This window comes from Bufo gargarizans, chromosome 6, assembly GCF_014858855.1.
Source record: "Bufo gargarizans isolate SCDJY-AF-19 chromosome 6, ASM1485885v1, whole genome shotgun sequence".
NCBI classification, from domain to species: Eukaryota; Metazoa; Chordata; class Amphibia; order Anura; family Bufonidae; genus Bufo; species Bufo gargarizans.
The window spans coordinates 341,709,437-341,731,149 of NC_058085.1; the positions used below are offsets into that span (position 1 = coordinate 341,709,437).

General features: G+C 43.9%; 1 protein-coding gene across 1 annotated transcript in view; it reads right to left on the reverse strand.

Moving 5' to 3' along the window:
- Nucleotides 1-21,713, reverse strand: part of DOCK1 (dedicator of cytokinesis 1) — a 388,933-nt gene that overhangs the window by 334,938 nt on the left and 32,282 nt on the right. Inside the window, exons 2-5 of the mRNA XM_044296110.1 lie at nt 9,704-9,787; nt 5,966-6,006; nt 4,256-4,311; nt 1,657-1,753 (exon numbers count right to left, since the gene is read on the reverse strand). Coding sequence (XP_044152045.1) covers nt 1,657-1,753; nt 4,256-4,311; nt 5,966-6,006; nt 9,704-9,787 — 278 coding nt within the window. The remainder of the gene's footprint in view (nt 1-1,656; nt 1,754-4,255; nt 4,312-5,965; nt 6,007-9,703; nt 9,788-21,713) is intronic.

Here is a 21,713-nt window from a genome sequence, read left to right on the forward strand (position 1 = left end):
CCAGTAATCGGTGGTAATAATCCGACTGGTCCTAGGCTGGATTCACATACAACGTTTTGCTGAAAAAAAATATGTATAAAACTCATACCATTTTGTTTTATTGAAAAGATTTTTTTTAAAACACCCAAAAAAAAGTGTGCATTCGGGACCAGGCCATTTTGGGAAATACTTTTTTTCGATTTTTCTTCTCGTCTTTCGAAGAGCCTTCTGAGGGCTAGTGTTTTCCCATACGAGGTATACTCTTGTAATAATATAATTAAATGTTCCATATCATCTAGTGCAAAACCGCGACCCCACAAAAAAAAAAAAAAAAATGTATTCCACCATTGCATTCACTAAGCAGGACAGCATTATTCTGCAGATCAATCTGATCACAGCAATACCAAATGTATACAGTTTTTCGGGTGGTTTACTACTTTGAATAAAATTTAATTTAAAAATATAAAAAAAAGAAAAGAAAAATTTGACATTGCGTCACCATATTCTGACAACTATTACTTGATATAATTTTTTTTTTTTTTTTTTTACTTTTGCGTCGATGGAGGTGCGTGAGGGCTCGTCTTTTGTGAGGTAAACTCTTTTGACATCTTTGGAAGGGGGGGGGGGGGGGACAAGGTGACCACAAAAGTCAATTAGTGATAAGTACATTGAGTATTTTCAGAAGCAGTAATACTTTTATTTTTTGGTATTGTATTAATTATGGTTTATTATTATTGTATTGTTCTCTGTATTTGTTTTTTGTATAATTTATAGTTTTTTAAATTTTTAATATGATAAAAGGGGGTGATTTGAATTTTCAATATATGTGGGCGTTATATTTTTAATTTTTCTGTATTTTAAGGGGCATTCACACCAGCTCTATTATTTTCCGTTCTTCTGCTCCCTTATAGGAGCAGAAAAATGGAAACAGCAGAAGTGCCGGATTCTGCAAATAACGGACATGAACGGAATCGGACTATATTCAGGAGAACATTTTTTTAGCTGAGAAAAGTCCTGCATGCAGTACTTTCGTCTCCGCTCCAAAATCATCTTCTGAGCATAAACCTAACGGACCCCATTATAGTCTATGGCAGGCATGCTCAACCTGCGGCCCTCCAGCTGTTGCAAAACTACAACTTCCAGTATTCCCGGACAGCGTACAGCTATCAGCCTACAGCAAGGCATGGTGGGAGTTGTAGTTTTACAACAGCTGGAGGGCCGCAGGTTGAGCATCCCTGGTCTATGGGGTCTGTAGGCTCCGCTCGCCTCAGTTATGTGCCCAATCTGTCCTTTCCGTTCTCCTGCTCCTATAACGGAGCAGGAGAACGGAAAGGCTGAACGCTGATGTGAACTTAGGGGGATATGAATAATGACTGTTCGATAAACACTGCAACAGTTCTGTATTACAGCGAATGGTGATTTTACCGATCTATTACACCCTGTGAGGTTATTCAGCCTTATTAAATAGGGCCTATGTAGAACACAAACATACCGCATATATGCATGGACGCAAAGTCTGGTTATCTTTCCAGCACAGAACTTCAGTTTAGCAGATTGCGCTTTATGTTTAGTTTTGGGGGTTTTTTCCTGCAGGTTTCCTGTCCTTAAAAGTGAGATTTCGGTAAAAGTCTTACACAACTCCTTACAAAATATTTCTAAACATCCAGCCATACTGACCACGTAAAGCTGCCGCCATATGATGGACCATTCCCGTAATGTTGTAGTGACTTCTTGCACAAGAGGAATCTCACAAGGCACGACGGCTTCATGTTGCCTATGGTCGAGTAGACAAATTGGAATGTGAACATTGGTGTAGAATAGATTAATAGGACAGGGCAGATAACAGGAGGGACGATAGGAGTTGCACATGAGCAGTCAAGGCAGTAGTACAAGGCAGTAGTACAAGGCAAAAGTAGTCAAGGCAACTTCCGCGCCCTCTGCACTGTGATTGACAGGACCAGGTGTGGTCACATTTACACTGCCTGGTCCTGTCAATCATAGTGCAGAGGGTGCAGCAGTTGTAGAGAGAGCAGAGCCTTTAGGTGTAATGGTAACGCCCCTGTTGCTCCTAGAGGCTCATTTGCATATATTAAAACATTATTTTTCTCAGCAATGTGGTCACATATGAACATGGGTCTTCAGCTGCCAAGCGCACAAGTAACAGTTCAGCCAGTGAGCTTTCATCACAATATACAACGGTTATCAGGATGTAAACCCTTCAGGATGTTATTGTGAACATTAAATAAAGTTGGATTGTAACAGGCCGATGCTGGAGCACAATTTTCCTGGAACCTCCCGTTGCTGTAGACCTGGGATCAGCCCAGTGTCTTCTCCATCACCGAATAGGAAAGAAACCCCAGATTTCTGCTCCTCCAAACTGGTCGGGCAGCGGGTAATCTTGCATCATTGTCTCAGGAGAGTGGAAAGGTGACCTTTAAAAGGGGTTGCGGACTTTGGACAACACCACTGTGTTGGCAGGGCACCTGGGAAATAAGCTGAAGTATCTTTTGTTCCTCTGGTATTCATACTAGAAGTTTATGAATTACCATTCTACCTGTTCAAGGCGCGAGTCTCTGCACAGTCTGGCCGGATAGTGTCAGACAGCATGGAAACAGACACACACTTGGTGACTACCAGTTGTCAATTTGCTCGTAAATTTCTAGGATTGATAAAAGAGGAATGACTATGTATAGTTCTAAAATAAAAAGTGCTACCCATTTATGATTTCATGGGGAATACAAACACTTACTAAAACAGAGGAGGATGTTTAGGTACCATGCGGTCCAGAACAATGCCTCGGTCTCCCGGATGTTTTCTATTATGGCCTTGTAACAATCAGTGTGACACACATGCGATCATAGGGGATATATGGAAGGGGACCACTTTGCAGCGCTGTATTTTGCTAATATTTCCAACAAATCACTTGCTAAAGAACAGAATTACTCTTTAAAAGGGAAAGAAAAGTGCACTAATCACCGAAGAACCTCTGCCGTCGGCAGAGCCATTTATACTTTGCGGAGGATGGTGCGTTATGCTCCGGTCTCTGACGCTTTCATTTTTCTTGTATTTCCCCATCTGCCTACATGCCTCGCAGTCTAATCACATCATCTATCCCGTTTGTGAGGATCTGAATGTCGTCAAACGCAAAGTGATTTGTCATTTAGGTTATTTAATACCAAGATCAAAGTTTGCTCAGAAACTCTGAACTTCCGGCACGTCGTAACCATTTATTCATCCTATAAAAATAAACCCGCTTTCTGCTATTTTCAGCTTGAAGTCGGCTCTAGAAAATCAATTTTGTAATCAGACCAGAGACGTCATTATGCAGTAATCAAATGATTAGAATACCGAAGCTCAACATATGTAATCTAGAGGGGAAGACAAAGACAGCAGCGAAACACAGAAGTTCTGAACAGGACCAGCACCCGGGAGGGGACATTAACCTGTTCATGACTGCAGCCTTCCACACACACACACACACCTTTGTTCATAGTGGGACAAAAGGAAAAAAAATAAAAATAAAATTGCATGACTAGATCAGCATTTTTGCCCATATAATATGTTTTAGCACCGGGTGTTTTTAAAGGGCATCTTTCAGCAGATTTCTATATATGACACTGGCTGACCTGTTGGCAGCTGAAGGCATCTGTGTTGGTCCCATGTACATATGTGCCCGCATTGCTGAGAAAAATAAAGTTTTAATATATGCAAATGAGCCTCTAGGAGCAACGGGGGCGTTGCCGGTACACTTAGAGACTCTCTCTGCAACTGCCGTCCCACATTTCCACTGCCTCGCTCTGTTAAAGTACAGCAGGAGAAGCAGTTGCAGCAGAGAGAGCAGAGCCTCTAGGTGTAATGGTAACGCCCCCGTTGCTCCTAGAGGCTCATTTGCATATATTAAAACATTATTTTCTCAGCAATGTGGACATATAGGAACACGAGACCAACAGAGATGTCTTCAGCTGCCAAGCGCACATGTAACAGGTCAACCATTTTCAGATACAGATCTAATGACAGATGCCTTTAATAGCATATTCAGCATATTTTTTCTACCCCCCCCCTCCTTTTTCCTGGACAAGTCCTTTAATCCCAGGTTTCGAGGACCAGAATACCTGCCTATCTGACACATCATTACCTAAAGGTATACACACAGACACATACACACTACCTGCCCACCTGACCCATCATTACCTAAAGGTATACACACAGACACATACACACTGGCTGGATCCAATATCAATAGCTGGTTATCCATAAAGATCCGAAATTAAATTACCCCTTTCCTTCGACTGTGGCTTCTTTAAGATGGATATAGGAGGCAGGAAATATGCCCTGGTGAGAAAACAAACAAAACGCTCATTACAAATGTCTGTTCATCGTTCACGAATATCATCTATTACATCACAACGCCTCAGAACATCTTGGAAGTTTTTTTAAGGCTGGGGCTACAAGGTGAAATTGCACCAAATGACTGTCAATGTGACAAGTGAAATGCAATAGCCGTATTTGGATTTTCGGCTGCAGGTCATAAGTCACACTTGACTTTGCCATCACAGACCACAATACAAGCTGCATGCCCCTGGGACTCGTCTGTGATTTGGCTCACAGCTCTATAATAGTCATGCAACAACAAGTTGCAGACAAGCCACACTAATGTTTCTGGTCGCGTGACTTTCCAGAGATTTGCTGTGATTTAATAAAGTTGTGTATGGGAAATTCAGTATATTTCTATGGAGCACAGTTGTCTGCAGGCCTCCATATGATTACATATGAGATAGGCCTGGTAGCCTTGCAGAGACTCCAGTCTATCACCACCAATGAATGGCTTCCCCGATTCCCAGCGCGGGGAAGCCAGTCTGGCCCCAGTAGAGCAGCGCTCCTGGGGAAAGCAGTCTCCGATGCAGTGATCACAATTGACCATGGCATCTCAGGGGGTGAATGCCTGCGATCAGCATTATAGCCGAGAGCAGACATTAGCCCCGGGTGTCTGCTGGGTAAAATAGCAGAAATTCAGCAGTTATGGCGCCCTCTCTGCACTGGAGTGGGCACCATCTTTAAAAGTGTGGAAGAGGTCACAAAGGGGTTAAATGGAAATTGTCACTATGAAATCAGCAGGCAGCATGCTACACAGCAGGAGGAGCTGAGCAGGATGATATATAGTTTTTGGGGAAAAAGTTTAGTATAACTAGCATTTCATTCATTTAATTTCCTGCTCATTCTGGGCTTTGAAGTCCTGGAGGCGGTCCTATTAGTGATTGACAGCCCGCAATCTATGACTGTGTATACACAGATAGCTGTCAATCACTGATAGGACCGCCTCCTGGACTTCAAAACCCAGAAGGAGCAGGAATTTTAATGTATAAATGACAAGTATTACTATATATTTTCCCCTAATACTATATATCAATCTGCTCAGCTCCTCCTGCTCTATAACCTGCTGCCTGAAGATTACACAGCATTTTCGTGGCGACGGGCGCCCTTTAAGTAGTCCACAACAGAATCCCATCTAGGTCTACAATGCTAAATCTATTGGTCCCGACAAATGGGAACCCATTTTGTCAGCGGTAAAATGCATCAGACCTGTGTGAAATCTCCCTATGCATTTTAGCACTGGCATAAGCGAGGCAGTAAATTGGATGGAACAGAGCTGTCTGAACTTGCTTGTAATCACAGACAAAATGCTAAAGCGAGGTGTCCCTGCCCTGGTTTCTAACAAGAATATTGAATGCATTAAGCACATCAGACAAGAACATTACAATAGCGAAATAAACTATAATAATAATATAGTAATAACAGTGAGGACAGAGAGGCGGCTGGCCTGATTGGAATGAATGAAAAACCTATATGGATTTATCTGATGAAGCCTTCATTTTCAGAAGAACGAAGGAGAATTGCCTTTATGAAGCCTGGATAATCATCCAAATGACAATGGAAATAAGCTGCCGCAGAGACTGCACAAGGCACTTTAAGTAAAGTTGTGACGTACCTTTTTAGATTTCTTCCTCAAAACGTAACCCCTGTACCACCCTGCAGAGAAAGAATAGGAAAATCAGAGACAGCAAAGCCGACCTAAAAGAGGTGTACTTCACCCTTGTATTGCTATAATCTCAAATATAAACTGAAGCAACTTTGCAAGTAGTTTTCATTAAGATTTTCCAACACTTTTGTGGCTACATCTTCTAATGCAGACATATGCGTCTCCTTGGTAACAGACTACAAACAAAACCACTGTAGTCTGACCCTGCAGTCATATACTGGGATGCCCGGAGGTTGCTGATCACGGTCATACACAAAAAAAAGTTCAAAGCATTTAAAAAAAATTATCTTCAACCTCTTAAGCAAATTGACATACTAGTACATCCAGATGAGGTATTTAAATATTGCATTGCTGCCAGCCAACTGAGGCCCCATAACTGCCAGGCTTCTGCTGTTTTACACAGCAGACACCCAAGGCTAATGTCTGCGATCGGTGATAACATCGACAGTACACATTTAACCTCACTTTTTCCATATTAAAAATAAAAATTAATATAAAAGATCATAGGCATTGCCATGTCCCAAAATACCCATACTATCAAAATATAACCATATTATATCTCATACGTTGAATGCTGAGGAAAAAATAAAATCTAAATTGCTGATTTCACTTTTGTTTTTTTTCATTTGTCACAACCTACCAAAAATAAATAAATACATTTGAATAAAAAGTTATCTAAAATTCTAACTCCAATAGTATCAATAAAAACTACAAATCACCCTGTAAAAAAAATAAGCCCTCACACAGCTCCATAGAGTTAACTATAAAAATTTATATATATATATATATATATATATATATATATATATATATATATATATATATATATATATATATATATATATATATATATATAGTTATGGTGCTACAAATAAAAAAAAAAATTAAAAATAAAATCTTTGTAAGTATTAATTACTAAAACACAAGTATATTCATATGGTATAGTAATAATATTAACCCAAAGAATTAAGGTAACAGGTAAATTGTATCGCATATGGAACGCCATAAAGACGAAACCCATATGACGGAATTGCTTTTTCCAATTCTACCCTATTTGGAATTTTTTCCAGCTTCCCACTACTTTGTATTGGAGCCATTACAAAGTGCAACTTATCGGGCAAAAAAATAAAAATAAACCCAGATATGGGTATGTGAAAAAAGTTATGGCTCTGGGAAGGCAGGAAATAAAAACATGAAAAACCAGTAATGGTTAAATCCACACTGTCAGCTGTCGCCATCACCTGCCATGTACTGGATATCACTGGAAAGCCTTCACTTTCCATATGATTTATGTAAGCCTGAATAGGAGATCTCATGATCGCTGCTGCAAAGTGGAGACATCTATAGAGGTATGTCTGATTAATCCCAGATTAACAGAATTTCCTCCGCACTGTACAGCAAGGCAGAAAAACCTTGGTATGAGAACAGCACGATATTCTGCTCCATTCCAGGTCATTAGCACATATTAACCTACTTTTTCCACATGCTTCACTCCAACGCTTTTAATTCTGCCCAGAAAAGGGGGAATACAATAATTTAAAATTTCTAAATCGAATATGAATCTGAAATCCATAAACTATAACTAAAATACACCTAGCATTGATATTATAGGTTCCTGCCACACAACTACTTCCAGTGTCATTATACTTAAAGGGGTATTCCCATCTTTGATAATGGGGGCATATCGCTAGGACAGGGATGGCCAACCTGTGGCTCTCCAGCTGTTGCAAAACTACAACTCCCAGCATGCCCAGACTGCCTACAGCAAAGCATGGTGGGAGTTGTAGTTTTACAACAGCTGGAGAGCCACAGGTTGGCCAGCCCTGCGCTAGGATATGCCCCCATTGTCCGATAGGTGCCAACGGAAACTTTCTGTGGGGCCAACGGAAACTTTCTATTTTCGGTGGCTCCATAGAAATGAATGGGGGGCGGCTGCGCATGCGCCGTCCTCAACTTTCTCCGCTCCGTTCTCCTTGTAGGTGCGGGTCCCAGAGGTGGGACCCGCACCTATCAGGCAATGGGGGTATATCCTAGTGATATGCCCCCATTGTCTAAGATGGGATAACCCCTTTAAAGATGCAAAAGTAAGTTTAGAGGCGTTGTCCACTTTCATATAACCCATTAGGAAATTCTAAGTTAATGGGGGGTTTCTTGCTCAGGATCATTATCTGTTGGCGAGAGTGCAGAGAGGTTACAAAGAGTCTTTCTGGAGGACCCTTCTCATCCGGAATTACACAGACACACTATCGATTTAAATGGACACAGTGTAATACTTCATTTCACCTGTGGTGGTGCTGCTGCAGAGAAACTGAACAATTAGGCCCCTTTCACACAAGCGAGTTTTCCGCGCGGTTGTAAAGCGTGATGTGAACGCATAGCACCTGCACTGAATTCTGACCTATTCATTTCATTAGGTTTTTTTCACTCATCAGTTCTGCGTTGCGTGAAAATCACAGCGTGTTCTATATTCTACGTTATTCACGCAGCCCTGGCCCCATAGAAGTGAATGGGACTTCAGTGAAAAACGCATTGCATCCGCACTTGCTTGCACCCATGGTTGCTAAGAGATGTTGTTTGTAAACCTTCAGTTTTTTATCACACGCATGAAAAACACATCAAAACACATTGCACCCACGCGGAAAAAACTGAACAGCTAAACGCATTCGCAGACAAAACTTATCTGACTTGCTTGCAAAATGGTGCGAGTTTCTCTGAACTCATCCGGAGCCAATTCGCCACGCTCGTGTGAAAGAGGCCTTACTGTCCGGTTTTCTCCCCGATGGCAGCTGATTGCTGGGGGTGCCAGCAGGTGGACACTTTCTGATCTGCTTATCGTCAAGGAACCTTTCAACAAGTAGAAATTGTCCAAGTGGAGAACCCAACTAAAGGAGCGGTCTCATCACAACAATCCATGTCTGTATGCTCTATCATAAAGGGCGGTCTCCCGTCTAGAACACCTTCTTAGTAGGCCTCGTTCACATTTACATGTCCGTTTGATATTGGAAAATCTGTCCATATATAATCTATGTTTGGTCCGTGTGTCTGTTTTTGTTTTGTTTTTTTCCCGTGTGTCATATGAATTTCACAGACACAGCTGGGCTGAGAATGGATTTTCAGAACATCTCCCACCAATGGTCCGTGAAACACTGACAGAACGTAGATGCCACCCGTGTTGTGTTGGTGGTTGTTCACGTACCCATAGACTACAATGGGCGTGTTTGGTTCACATCACAGCTCAAAGTAGTACATGTCATGATTTTTCCACTGACCCACAGTAAGCAGAAAACCACCGATGTGTGAACAGACGCATTAAATCAACGGGTATGTGTGCTGTCTGTGGAAAATGCGGATAGCACATGTCTGTTAAAAACAGAAATGTGAACAAGGCCTTAGACACCGCCAGTAAAATAGAATGTCTATCTCTACGGTGGAGATGGTCATTCAGGCCTCCATCACGTTTCCGTTTTTCACAGACTTGTGCTATCCGCATTTTCCACGGGCAGCACACGCACCTCTTGATTTTAATGTGTTTGTTCACACATCAGTGGATCTCTACTGACTGCGGGTCAGTGGAAAAATCATGGAGACATGCACTACTTTGGTATGTGATGAGGATGGACATCTTTGTATCATCATAGAATAGGCGACACCTATAGATGTTTCCGTAGTTGAATGATAATCTCTCACCTTCGTGAGTCTCCAGGAGGTGCACAGTGTCCCCGATCTGTAGACACAACTCATCCGCTCCTCGGGGAGAATAGTTGTAAAGAGCTGAAAAGCAAATGAAAGAGAAAAACATTACTCCATTACATGTTAGACAGGATGCATTTAGCTCAGGGGGTAGGAGGCTAAACATGAATTCTGCATCTGTCGAGGGTTTCAATGCTGGATGTGATGCAACCATTGATTACAATGGGGCCCTGTGGTGTTCGGATGCAGAGAAAACACCTTCGCTGAATGAAGGGGCTCCCAGGAGTTACCAAGTGGTTGGGCTCGCACACAATAATTTCTTCTGTAGTGTGCAAGCACGACCACCACTGCTGGATTGTAGGGTGGTCGTTACCCCTGGAGACGAGCAGTGTTTAATGTGATGGAAAAATGAATCCAGCCAGCAAAAGGAGGCAATATGGACAATCACAATACATTAGTAAGAGCCTTCTATTAACTTTCTCTACATGATAAATGCCAATTGCTGAAGTGAGAGACAACCCCTTTAAAGTTCAGAACAATAAGGACCTGAAGATGTACAGATGATGAATTTCATGAGCCAGACATTGATTTCTGGCTTTCCTATCAAAGAATATGGGCTCCTATAAGTAGATATAACACCCCTGTCGTATCATAGCCTGGGAATATACAAAATTACCTCACTAATTACAACTAAAGGGACACAAGTAACTTAAAAATATAACAATTTATAATAAAATTCATAAAAGGCAAAAGGTAGGCATACATAGATCATCAGGAGGAACAAACTGTAGACGAATGAATAGAGAAATAGGCGGCAGGTAGGTAGAAGTAGGTCAGTGTGCTAATCAATAAATAAAACTGATCAATCTAGTCAGACAAACCAACAACGCAACATAATATTGGCCATACACTAAGAAATAATGATATGACCCAGAGTAAAAAGCCATTTGATACTACTAGTAGCCATGGACAGACCAATTAATCCCAGTAATACAGTTAGTTACTGGGTTGATGGCTCACTCCACGGGAAGGGATGAGAAGTTTCCAGTCACTGTGATCCTGTTATTGATATCTATTCAGCAGGGGCGAGAGCAAAGACTAAGGACGCCTGCACACAACCGTATGGCTTTTTCAGTGTTTTGCGGTCTGTTTTTCACGGATCCATTGTTCCATTTTTTGTTTCCGTTTCTGTTCAGTTTTTCCGTATAGGCATATACAGTAATTCAATAGATGGTTACGCAAAAAAACGGAACGGAAACGGAAGACATACGGACGCATTTACGTATGTGTTCTGTTTTTTTGCGGACCCATTGACTTGAATGGAGCCACGGAACGGGATTTGCGGGCAATAATAGGACATGCTCTATCTTTAAACGGAACAGAAAAACTGAATACAGAAACAGAATGCATACGGAGTACATCCCGTTTTTTTTTTTGCGGAACCATTGAAATGAATGGTTCCGTATACGGAACGCAAAAAACGGCCAGTAAACGGGGGGGGGGGGGGCGGTCGTGTGCAGGAGGCCTAAAGCTTCTGCAAGCCCAAGGTGATCATAGTAAGGACAGGATAGGTGGGATTTTCGGAAATAAAAATTCTGTAGTTTTTTTCAACTTTTAAATATAAAGCATTTTATCAAGACTATATTTTATTGACCTTTAGGCCTCATGCACACGACCGTTGTTTTGGTCTGCATCCGAGCCACAGTTTTGCGGCTTGGATGCAGACCCTTCACTTCAATGGGGCCGCAAAAGATACAGACAGCACTCAGTGTGCTGTCCGCATCTGTTACTCCGTTCCGTGGTCCGCAAAAAAAATATAACCTGTCCTATTCTTGTCCGTTTTGCGGACAAGAATAGGCAGTTATATCAATGGCTGTCCGTGCCGTTCCGCAAATTGCGGAATGCACACAGACGCCATCCGCATTTTGTGGATCTTCAATTTGCGGACCGCAAAACACACAACGGTCGTGTGCAGGAGGCCTTAAAGTGTAAACTCAAAACAGATCAAAATTTGTCTATGACCCCAGTTCCAATCCCCAACTTCCTTATTAGCTAAGGGTTCTCTCACTAGTGGTAGTTTTTGACATAATTACGCACAGCCACCAACACTCCACTGACTCGTGGTCCAACGCTCTGCTATCTCTGGCAGTTACATAGAGAATGAATGGAAGCATGGAAAAGTTAAAGGAAGTCTTTCACCTAAACAGACCATTATAGAACATGAACACCATGATCTGCATTATAGTCCCCATATTGGAATGCTACTTGGAATGCTGTCCGTCGCTTATTTTCGCAAAAAAAACACTTTTATTCAATATGTTAATTAACAGTTAATTAGGTTCTGAAGGTGCCCAGGGGCGGCGTTCAAGCGGCCAGTGCCCAGGCCCCTCGTCGCTTTTCATATGAAACTCCTCCCCCTTCACCCCTTCTGGCCCGCCCTAGGTTCTTCAGAAATCCAGTGCCAGCGCCGTTCACAAGATTCGCTGCGCTTGCGCACTTTATTCGCCAGCTAGATGTACGGGCATTAAACGCTCTTGTGCCTCTGCCCATAATGGGGAATGAAGTGCGTAGGCGCGGCAAATCTTGTGAACGGCGCTGACGCTGGATTTCTGAAGAACCTAGGGCGGGCCAGAAGGGTGAAAGGGGAGGGATTTCATATGAAAAGCGACGAGAGCCCTGGGCACAGTCCTCTTGAACGCCGCCACTGGGCACCGTCAGAACCTAATTAACATATTTAATAAAAAAGTGTTTTATTAGCAAAAAAAAAGCAACAGACAGCTATACGGTAAGTAGCAATCCAATATGGGGACCATAATGCAGATCATGGTGGTAGTGTTCTATAATGGTCAGTTCAGGTGAAAGACTCCCTTTAAAGAGGACCTTTCACCAGTTTTTACTTTATAAAAGCGATACCTCACACTGTAGCCCATGTTCCCTAAATGTCATATCGTTAATTTTTTTAATGATCTGCTCCTCCGTTGCGCCGCTGTGCCCCTCGTTCTGTTTAGGCGCCCTGTATGCTAATTAATAGCATCAGAACAGGGAGGAGGAGACGACATCAGCTTCTCTCCTGGGCGTTCCTTCTCCCTGGCTGTGACGTTCTGCGCTGCGATTGGACAGCACCACAGACAGAGGAGACTCCCACTGAGAAAAGCTGATGTCTCCTCCTCCCTGTTCTGATGCTATTAATTAACATCATTAAAAAAATTAGCGATATGACATCTAGGGAACATGGAGGTATCATGTGAGGTATCGCTTTTATAAAAACTGGTGAAAGGTCCTCTTTAAGAGTTTTCCAAGATTTTAACACTTTAGTATCTGATCAGCAGTTTGAGAAGGTTGTGGCACTCACAGTAGAGGTGCGGCCTTTTCTCAGCTCACCAAGCACAGCGCCGTACATTGTATAGCGGCTGTGCTTGGTACGGCAGCTCAGCCCCATTCACTTTAATGGGACTGAGCTGCGAGTAGGCCATGTGACCGTCGAACGCGACATCACATGGCCTAGGGAAAGCTGACCGATGGCTGCGGTGCTACTGGGAGCGCTGCTGCCTTCTCAAACAGCTGATCGTCAGGGGTCCCGGGTTTTGTACCCCCACCGATCAGATACTGATGACCTATCCAGAGAAAACCCCTTTAATAATTTGGCACAGTCCTTTAATCAGTTGCAGCAATCACATTGCACTGTCCGGGGCCAATAGTCCTTATACTGATGGGCTTTGGCCACCCACTGCTTGACAGCCTTCTCCCTATGCCGCAGAGAGAGAAAACTATCAACCAGCATCTGGAGGGTAATGGGAGCCCACAGTCCATGAATATCAAGAACTCCGTGCTTGTGCATGTCATAAAGAGGACTCCTTCCTCACAAGTACTGCAACTATTAAAGCGTAAAATTCTCTAAAACTACAGGATAGACACCAAACAGACTGGGGCATGAAGCAACATGAAGATGGTGACAAATCCCAGTCAGTGGCAGCCATTGTAACTCTGGCCAGCTACACGGGCTTCAAAAAACATCACCTGGGAACAAGAAAACCCAGAGAAATGATTGCATCAGAAGGAACGGCAATGTAAAAGCAAAGGAGCGAACACCTGCAGAACACATTGTGGGGGGATACACCAAAAAGGCAGAGAAAGCCTTGGATTAAAGGAGACAAATGGAGATAATCCACTACTTGCTAATAAATATTCGTGAGTGTTGAAAACACGGCCTGTAATCCCCGGTCTCGTGTGTATGGGGATAAGCTTGAAAGTTTATCAGTTTACTGAAAGGAAGGAGGGAGGCGTCAGGGTGAGGCATGTCGTGCGGGGCTTGTGCGCGTCTCGCTTCACACAGAATCCTAGGGAAGGATTCAGAAATGAGGGTTTTACTAGAAAAGAAAACTAAAGCCCTGTGCACATGTAGCAGTCATTATTCTGTAGAGCAATTACCCAATCAGAAGTGACGCTGACCATACACATCGGGTGAATGTCGGGGGACCCTGCCGACGTTAGCAGGATCGGCCAGCCATCTAGTGTGCATGGAGACTTCCAGCTCTAACCTGATGTCAGGAGAGAAAAGGATCAGGCCGTTGGCTTTCAGCATGCCCGATCCTTCTGTTCTCCCCTCTCTCCATACAGAATATTTGCATCGTATGTATGGATGCAGGGGGTCAGGAGGAAGAAGTGTCAGCTGATGATGGCCCCTTCAATGCTAGCCACCTAAAGTGTTTTGCTAGCCTTAAAGGGTTCATCTCAATCATATTTATAAAAAAATAAATAAAAAATGTCTGAATGCACTTAAAAAATGCTAGGGTATGTTTTCTGTGCTCAAAAGAACCTAACATGGAATCAGCATCAGGTTTTTTTAGGATGTGTTTTTTTTCCAATGCGGTTTTGAAATGGATTTTTATTCCTCCCCATTTCAATGGGTACTGTGGACGCGGATCCTAGTGATATGCCTTCATTGTATGTGATGGGAATACCCCTTTAATTGGCAGAGATCCTTTTTGGTGACTGTTCCTTTAAAGGGAACCTGTCATCAACTTTATAATGATCTCACTGAGGGCAGCATAAAATAGTGACAGAAATGCTGATGTCAGCGCTGTGTTACTCATGAGCTAAAAGTAAGTGGTTGCTGAGAACCTGCATCATAATCATTGCAGACTAGGCCTTCTCATCTGAGAAGAGTCCTGGTTATTCATGACTTCCTGCTCTCCCGCCCACCTGCTGATGACTGGCCGTCTTCTATCGAGTGTTCTCCCTTTCTCTCTAGGAGAGAACTGCCAATCAGCAGCAGATGGGAGAGGAGAGCAGGAGATTATAATAACCAGGACTCTTCTCAGGAGGCTGTGACTCTTTTTCAGGCCTGGGCTGCAATGATTATGATGCTAGTTCTCGGCAACCACTTACTTTTGGCTCATGAGTGACACAGCGCTGACATCTGCATTTCTGTCACTACTTTATGCTGCCCTCAGTGAGGTCAGCATGAAGTTGTTGACAGGTTCCCTTTGAAGCCCGTGGCGAGGTGAATTCAGAGGCTGGGCTTTAGCTGAATGTTCGGCACCTCGCTGTCGAAGACTCAACTGTCCTTTCAAAAGGGGCGAGTCTCCTAAATGTCGCATAGAAGTCGCAATTTGCACGCCATGCGACATTACTACACCAAAAGCCATATGTAAATGGTTTGATAAATGTCCCCAAATGTGTATAAAAATGAAATAATTAGAAACCTTTATTATTAACAAAAATAAAAAAAAAAATTATAGCAGTTCAACTAACATATGGAAAAATGGCTAAACGGTGTCTGGCACTGATCAGCAAAATCTCTCTGGTCCTGAACGGATGTTCTCCGCAACCGAATAGACAAATGTCAATATCTAGAAATGTAATTACCGATCCTTAACTGCTGCTCTAACATTAGATATTTTTTTATTTTCAATTTTATGATATTTCTTCTTAATATAAATGACAAGAAAACATTACAATGATATACATCTCAGTTCCTTTTTGCGGATCAGATGCGGACCATTCACTTAAATGGGGCTGCAAAAGACGTGGACAGCACACCGTGCGCGGTCCTCATCCCTATGTCCGTTCTGCGGCCAAGGCTTCTATATTTCATGCCTCTCCTTCCTTTTATTAAAGGGGTTACATGGGCCACAGATACTGGTGACCTACAGTATCCTCAGGATGGGTCCTCAATATCCGATCCGATTTGTTTCTTCCCCCCACTGATCAGCTGTTTCTGGAAGCCCAGGTGTCGGAAACTATACAATGTGCAGAGCAGAAGCCAAAGGCTCCATACACTGTGTGGTTCCCATGCGGCAGCTCATTCACCCGAAGCTGAGCTGTAGTACCACGGCACAGGCACCACACAGTGTACGGTGCTTTCTGCTTCCAGCTCCATATACTGTACAATTTCCATCAATGGCACCTACCTGAAACAGCTGATCAGTGGGGTGCTAGGTGCTGGATCCCAGCAATGATGATACTGACAACCTATCCTGCAAATAGCTCATCAATATCTACGTCCTAGAAAACCTCCCAAAGCTGAATTTGAGCTTGAGAAGTAGAGCAGGCAGGAGACTGCCGGGCCGGTCCTATCAATCATACGGTAGGTGGTATGAGGATAGCCCCCCACAGGTGATGTCTGGCAATGAGACTAATCAATTCAATAGAGCTCGGATAGCAGAGAAGTGGCCAATTTAACCCCTCATATCTTGAGATTGGTAGCAGCTAGACACAGGGGCTAGGGGATATGAATGAAACAGAAGGTTCGAGAACGCGCACAGCCGCTATATTGGGACAGCGGCGCCATTTCTAAAACCCCCATAGGGATGAATGAAGCGGCAGTGCACTCCAAGGGGTAAAGGTACCCCTTCTCATGGCTGGTGGGGGCTCAACGGCAGGACTCCAGTAACTAAACTTTTCTTAAACTTTATTTAAAAATCTTCCAAATAGCTTAAAAATCACTTTTGTAATCTACTTTCCTACCGATAACAGATTTTGCTGTTTTACTAAAGTAGGCATCCAAAGACCTGGGCGCCTATCACACAATCCGTATACCAGTACATGCTGCCAAGTCAGTGGTGTGCAGATTCCACAGCGGTGCAGCAGCGAACGCCGTACAGGTCGCTGCTCCTGCCCCTTATGCTCAGCTAAATCCAGGCATTGCACATTGGTACCCTGTATTTAGCTGAGGGAGGTGGGATTCTTCCTGTGCCCCCCTGGCATCGCACATTCGTACCTTGTACAGATGTGCTATCCCAGGAATTAGCTGAGAGGAGCGGGCTCCTGCCTGTCCCCCCCTGGCATTGAACATTGGTAGCAATCACTAAGAGCAGATGGGAGGCGCCGTGAAGGAGACACAGGCATGTGCGTGCCTCTATGAAACTCTGTATTCTACACCGAATATGCCACGCCAGGCCCCATACAGTTATTTGGATATCATGAGGATAGGCCATGAGCATTTAGTCCTGGACATCTGTCTGTAGTAACCGGTATGAGGTCCCCGTAACAAATTGCAACCTGTGAGTAGAAAATTCTTAGCATTCTCTGAAAGATGACACCTACGACTTACGGATCTGTAGTAAATCCTACTTACAGTATATAGGTATACCGTCCAAAAGACACGTTTTTTGGCCTCCGTCAAATGACTGGACATGTCAAAAGTTTTTCTACTAGTAATACAACTGATAAGCCCCAGAAATTCTCAAAAAAAAACATCTGTAAACTAAGATTTTCCAAAATGTTGAAGGGGTTGTCAGGGTTCAGAGCTGAACTCGGACATACCTCCATTTTCACCCCGGCAGCCCCCATTTTCAAGAGTTCCGGTGACGTACCGGGGCTCTCTATGGGGCTGCCAGGAAGCCCGGTGACGTCACCGGCACTGATGGGTGGGCTTTAGCGCTGCCCTAGCCAGTAAAATGGCTAGGGCAGCGCTAAAGCACGCCCATCAGTGCCGGTGATGTCACCGAACACACTGGTGGGCGGAAGCCTCTGCACGGCAGTGTGTTATTGTAAAGAAAAGAGCCCGTGGTCTGCGCGATCTAGCGCAGGGCAACGGAGCGCATCCGATGCTAACATCAGGGGTGCTGCCTGGGTAAAAATATGGGTATGTCTGGGTTCAGAGCTGATCCCGGACAACCCCTTTAATATGGATAACAGATCCCCAATATCAGATTGGAAGGGGTCCCCTGCCGGCAGCCCAGCGGTTTGCAGGGGCCGCAATGTACCTGTCACGGTACCTTCTGTGACAGAGGTTAGAAGATCGGAGAGACTGACTGCACGAGTTTCTTGATTCTCAGTGTTATGGTTTGGTAATGACCACACCTCTTGTCAGGTGCAGCCTGTGGTCATTACTGCTTCCCTACTTAGTTTGGTCTCAAACTTCATACCATGCAGTTGATATTCTATGCTTGGATTTGGAAGAGTTGGTGTGTGGACTTTACCTGTGTTCCTGCTCGGCCATTTTTTATAAGATAAATTGTACTGCTCTTTGTATTTGGTTGTTCCCTTGTGCTTGTTGTTACTAGGCCTCAGGGGAAGGAACCAGCAGTCACTACCTAGGGCATTTCAGGGCTCCTAGGGTCTAGGTTCCGGCGTATGTATTTTCCCACCTTCAGGGTCTATAAATACTGACAGGAGTCAGGGCCAGGTTTAGGGGCTTACTAGGATCCCTAGCCTTGAGGCCTAGTTCGGTGTCCCTCCCCTCCCCTGTATTCGTGACAGTACCAGAACCAGGCACAGCGCCGTACAGTGTGCAGTGGCCGTGCCTGGTTACTGCAGCTCTCTTCCAACCACTTGTATGGGACCAAGTTGCAGTAACCGGTCACAGTCACTACATAAGTGTACGGGCCGATGATCGGCAGGGATGCCGGGATCAGACATTTGCTGACCGGAAATTTAGAATCTATCCTAAGGATGTGTCACCAATATTAAAGAGGACCTTTCATGCTATTTTATTAAGGGAGATATATACCTGTACTTGTGGGGTGCCCCCCGCTGATGCGGCCACCCTGCTTGATTTTTTTAAAATATGCCTCGTCGGATTTCTCCCGCTCAGTATACTAATACTGAGCATCGGAGCAATGAGGAGGAGACTGAGTCTCTCTCAGTGGGCGTCTCCTTCTCCCTTGCTGTAGCGCTGTCCAATCGCAGAGCAGCAGCATCACAGACAGGAAGAAAAAACCTCCCCGGCTGTGACGCTCTGCGCTGCGACTGGACAGCGCTACAGCAAGGGAGAAGGAGACGCCCACTGAGAAAGACTCGGTCTCCTCCTCATTGCTCCGATGCTCAGTATTAGTATACTGAGCGGGAGAAACCCGGCGAGGCATATTTTAAAAAATCAAGCAGTGTGGCAGCATCAGCAGGGGGCACCCCGCAAGTACAGGTATACATCTCCCTTAATAAAAAAAAAAATCACATGAAAGGTCCTCTTTAAATCTCCAAAGAAACCCCTTTAAGTCCTTGAGCATTTTTCTTCAGTCATATAAAATTTAGCAGTTCCTCAGAATTCGAAACTAGGCAGATTTGACATTCTGGAGTGCCTTGAAACTAGATAATCCCACCTGTCGGAGCTGTGGGCATCACCACAAGGTTTGTCAGCAAACACTCCATACTGGATCTTGCCCCTTTTTACGGTTACTTGTTTACTATATATAAAATGGTTATCACTGGTTTATGCAGTTATTTTACAGGGGGTTTCAGAATACTAAGCACAGCGCCACCTATTGTACATTGGATGTGTTTGGTATTGCAGCCCCCCACAGATACTGATAATCTAACCTAAGGATAGGCTATCAACACTTATATGTCCATTCTGCAAGACAGAACAGGTCTTATTCTTGGCCACAAATGCCGACCACGGCCCCTTTGAAGTCAATAAGTCTGCATAAAAAAAATTATGCAAGACGGACGTCATTCATATTTTGCAGATCCGCACTTTGAGGTTGTGTGGCTTTAAGAGCTTATAAGACGATTGGTAACGTACAGAGGAATGACAGCTTCATTTGTGAGGATTTCCATCAGGACGCAGCACAGGTGAACCATGTGGTCAGGTATGTGGAAGTGCAGAATCTTCCATCCTGACAAGGAATGTGGGACGTGTCCCGACAGATGAAACGCACAAGGCTTTCGCCTTCTCTGCCAGATGTTCCCTGTGTCATTCATGCTCCTACAATTCTAGTTCTCAGACTTTGTGAGATGGTAAGAGCACGGCTGGGCGACCCGAAAACCGCCAGCATACAACTAAGCCATGATAGACTACAGACACATGGCTCAAGCCGGGATCTACTGACCTAAATGCACCAGATTTCTCATTTAATTTAGGCCACAAAAGAGGCGTCCATGCTTTGTAACACATTATGTGTTTTAGGCCTCTTTCACGCAACAGTTTTTATACGGAATTCATCTCAATGGTTACGCAAAAAAAAAAACACAGGATGTACTCCGTATGCATTCCGTATTTCTGTTCCGTTGAAAGATAGAACATGTCCTATTATTGCCAGCAAATCACGTTCCGTGGCTCCATTCAAGTCAATGGGTCCGCAAAAAAGATTTGCAGTGGTTTTGGTGTCAGTTTTTGCTTTGTAAGGTTATCAAATGCGAACAGTAATAATATAATTTTTGCAAGTGCAATGTGGTGTAGACCAGTGTCTGTAAAGATACACCTGTCCCATAGACTAAAAGGCGTAATCTGAATTCCTGGCCTACTTTTCACTCCACTTCTAAACGTGGCGAGGCTCACCGAATGCCTTAGGTGTAAAAAATGGTCTAAATCTACACCAGCTTCCGAGGTTGAGACAGGCGGTGGATGCGCCGAAGTTATGTAGAGGCCGACACCTCTAAATAAATGTGTCAGATCTACCGCCAGCTAAAGGGGTATTAAGACAGTCGTCTAAAATACCAGTCGTAATAAAGGACCGCCCAAATGTTGCACGCAAGCATCACTTGCAGCTTTTTTATGCCACAAAACACACCTAACAGATTTGATAACTGAGCCCCTTTTTTGCACCTCACTGAAAGGGATGTGGTTTCGTAGGATGTAGCTAAATGTGCAAAAAAATATTTTAAGCAAAGTAAGCAAGAGGTGTCAGACAACAAGGCATCAAAGCGTCATCCAGCAGCAGTCACTGTAATTTGGCACATGTTTAGACTGTCTAAATATTAGCCAGGATTAGAAAATTTATCTTTTTAAGGCTACTTTCACACTAGCGTTTTTTGCGGATCCGTTACAATAATACAACCGCATGCATCCGTCATGAACGGATCCGGTTGTATTATCTGTAACATAGCCAAGACAGATCAGTCATGAACACCATTGAAAGGCATTGGGAGGACAGATCCATTTTCTACTGTGCCAGATTGTGTCAGAGAAAACAGATCCGTCCCCATTGACTTACATTGTGTGTCAGGACGGATCCGTTTGGCTCAGTTTCGTCAAGCAGCGTTTTGGTGTCCGCCTCCAGAGCGGAATGGAGACTGAACGGAGGGAAACTGATGCATTCTGAATCGAAAAGGATCCGCTCAGAATGTATTAGGGCAAAACTGATCCGTTTTGGACCGCTTGTGAGAGCCCTGAACGGATCTCACAAACGGAAGCCAAAACGCTAGTGTGAAATTAGCCTAAGTGCACACACACACACACGCGCGCGCGCATTACCTGGCAGTACATGGAAACCTCTCACGGACACGCCGCTACTCCATATCCATTTTTATATACTGCAGTCATCGGTGCATTTCCATAGAGCACACACATGCAGTGTGACATGAACCGCAGATACTGTACAACACACTATAGGGCAGTGGTGGCGAACCTATGGCACTGGAGGCACTCAGAGCCCTCTCTGTGGGCATAGGCAGGCCATTATAGTGATAAAGTACATGAAACATATCCTATACTGGACTGTAGTATTCAGGGTAAATTGCCGTGTTGGCACTTTGCGATAAATAAGTGTGTTTTGGGTTGCAGTTTGGGCACTCGGCCTCTAAACGGGTCGCCACCACTGCTATAGGTCAATTCATGAAATAG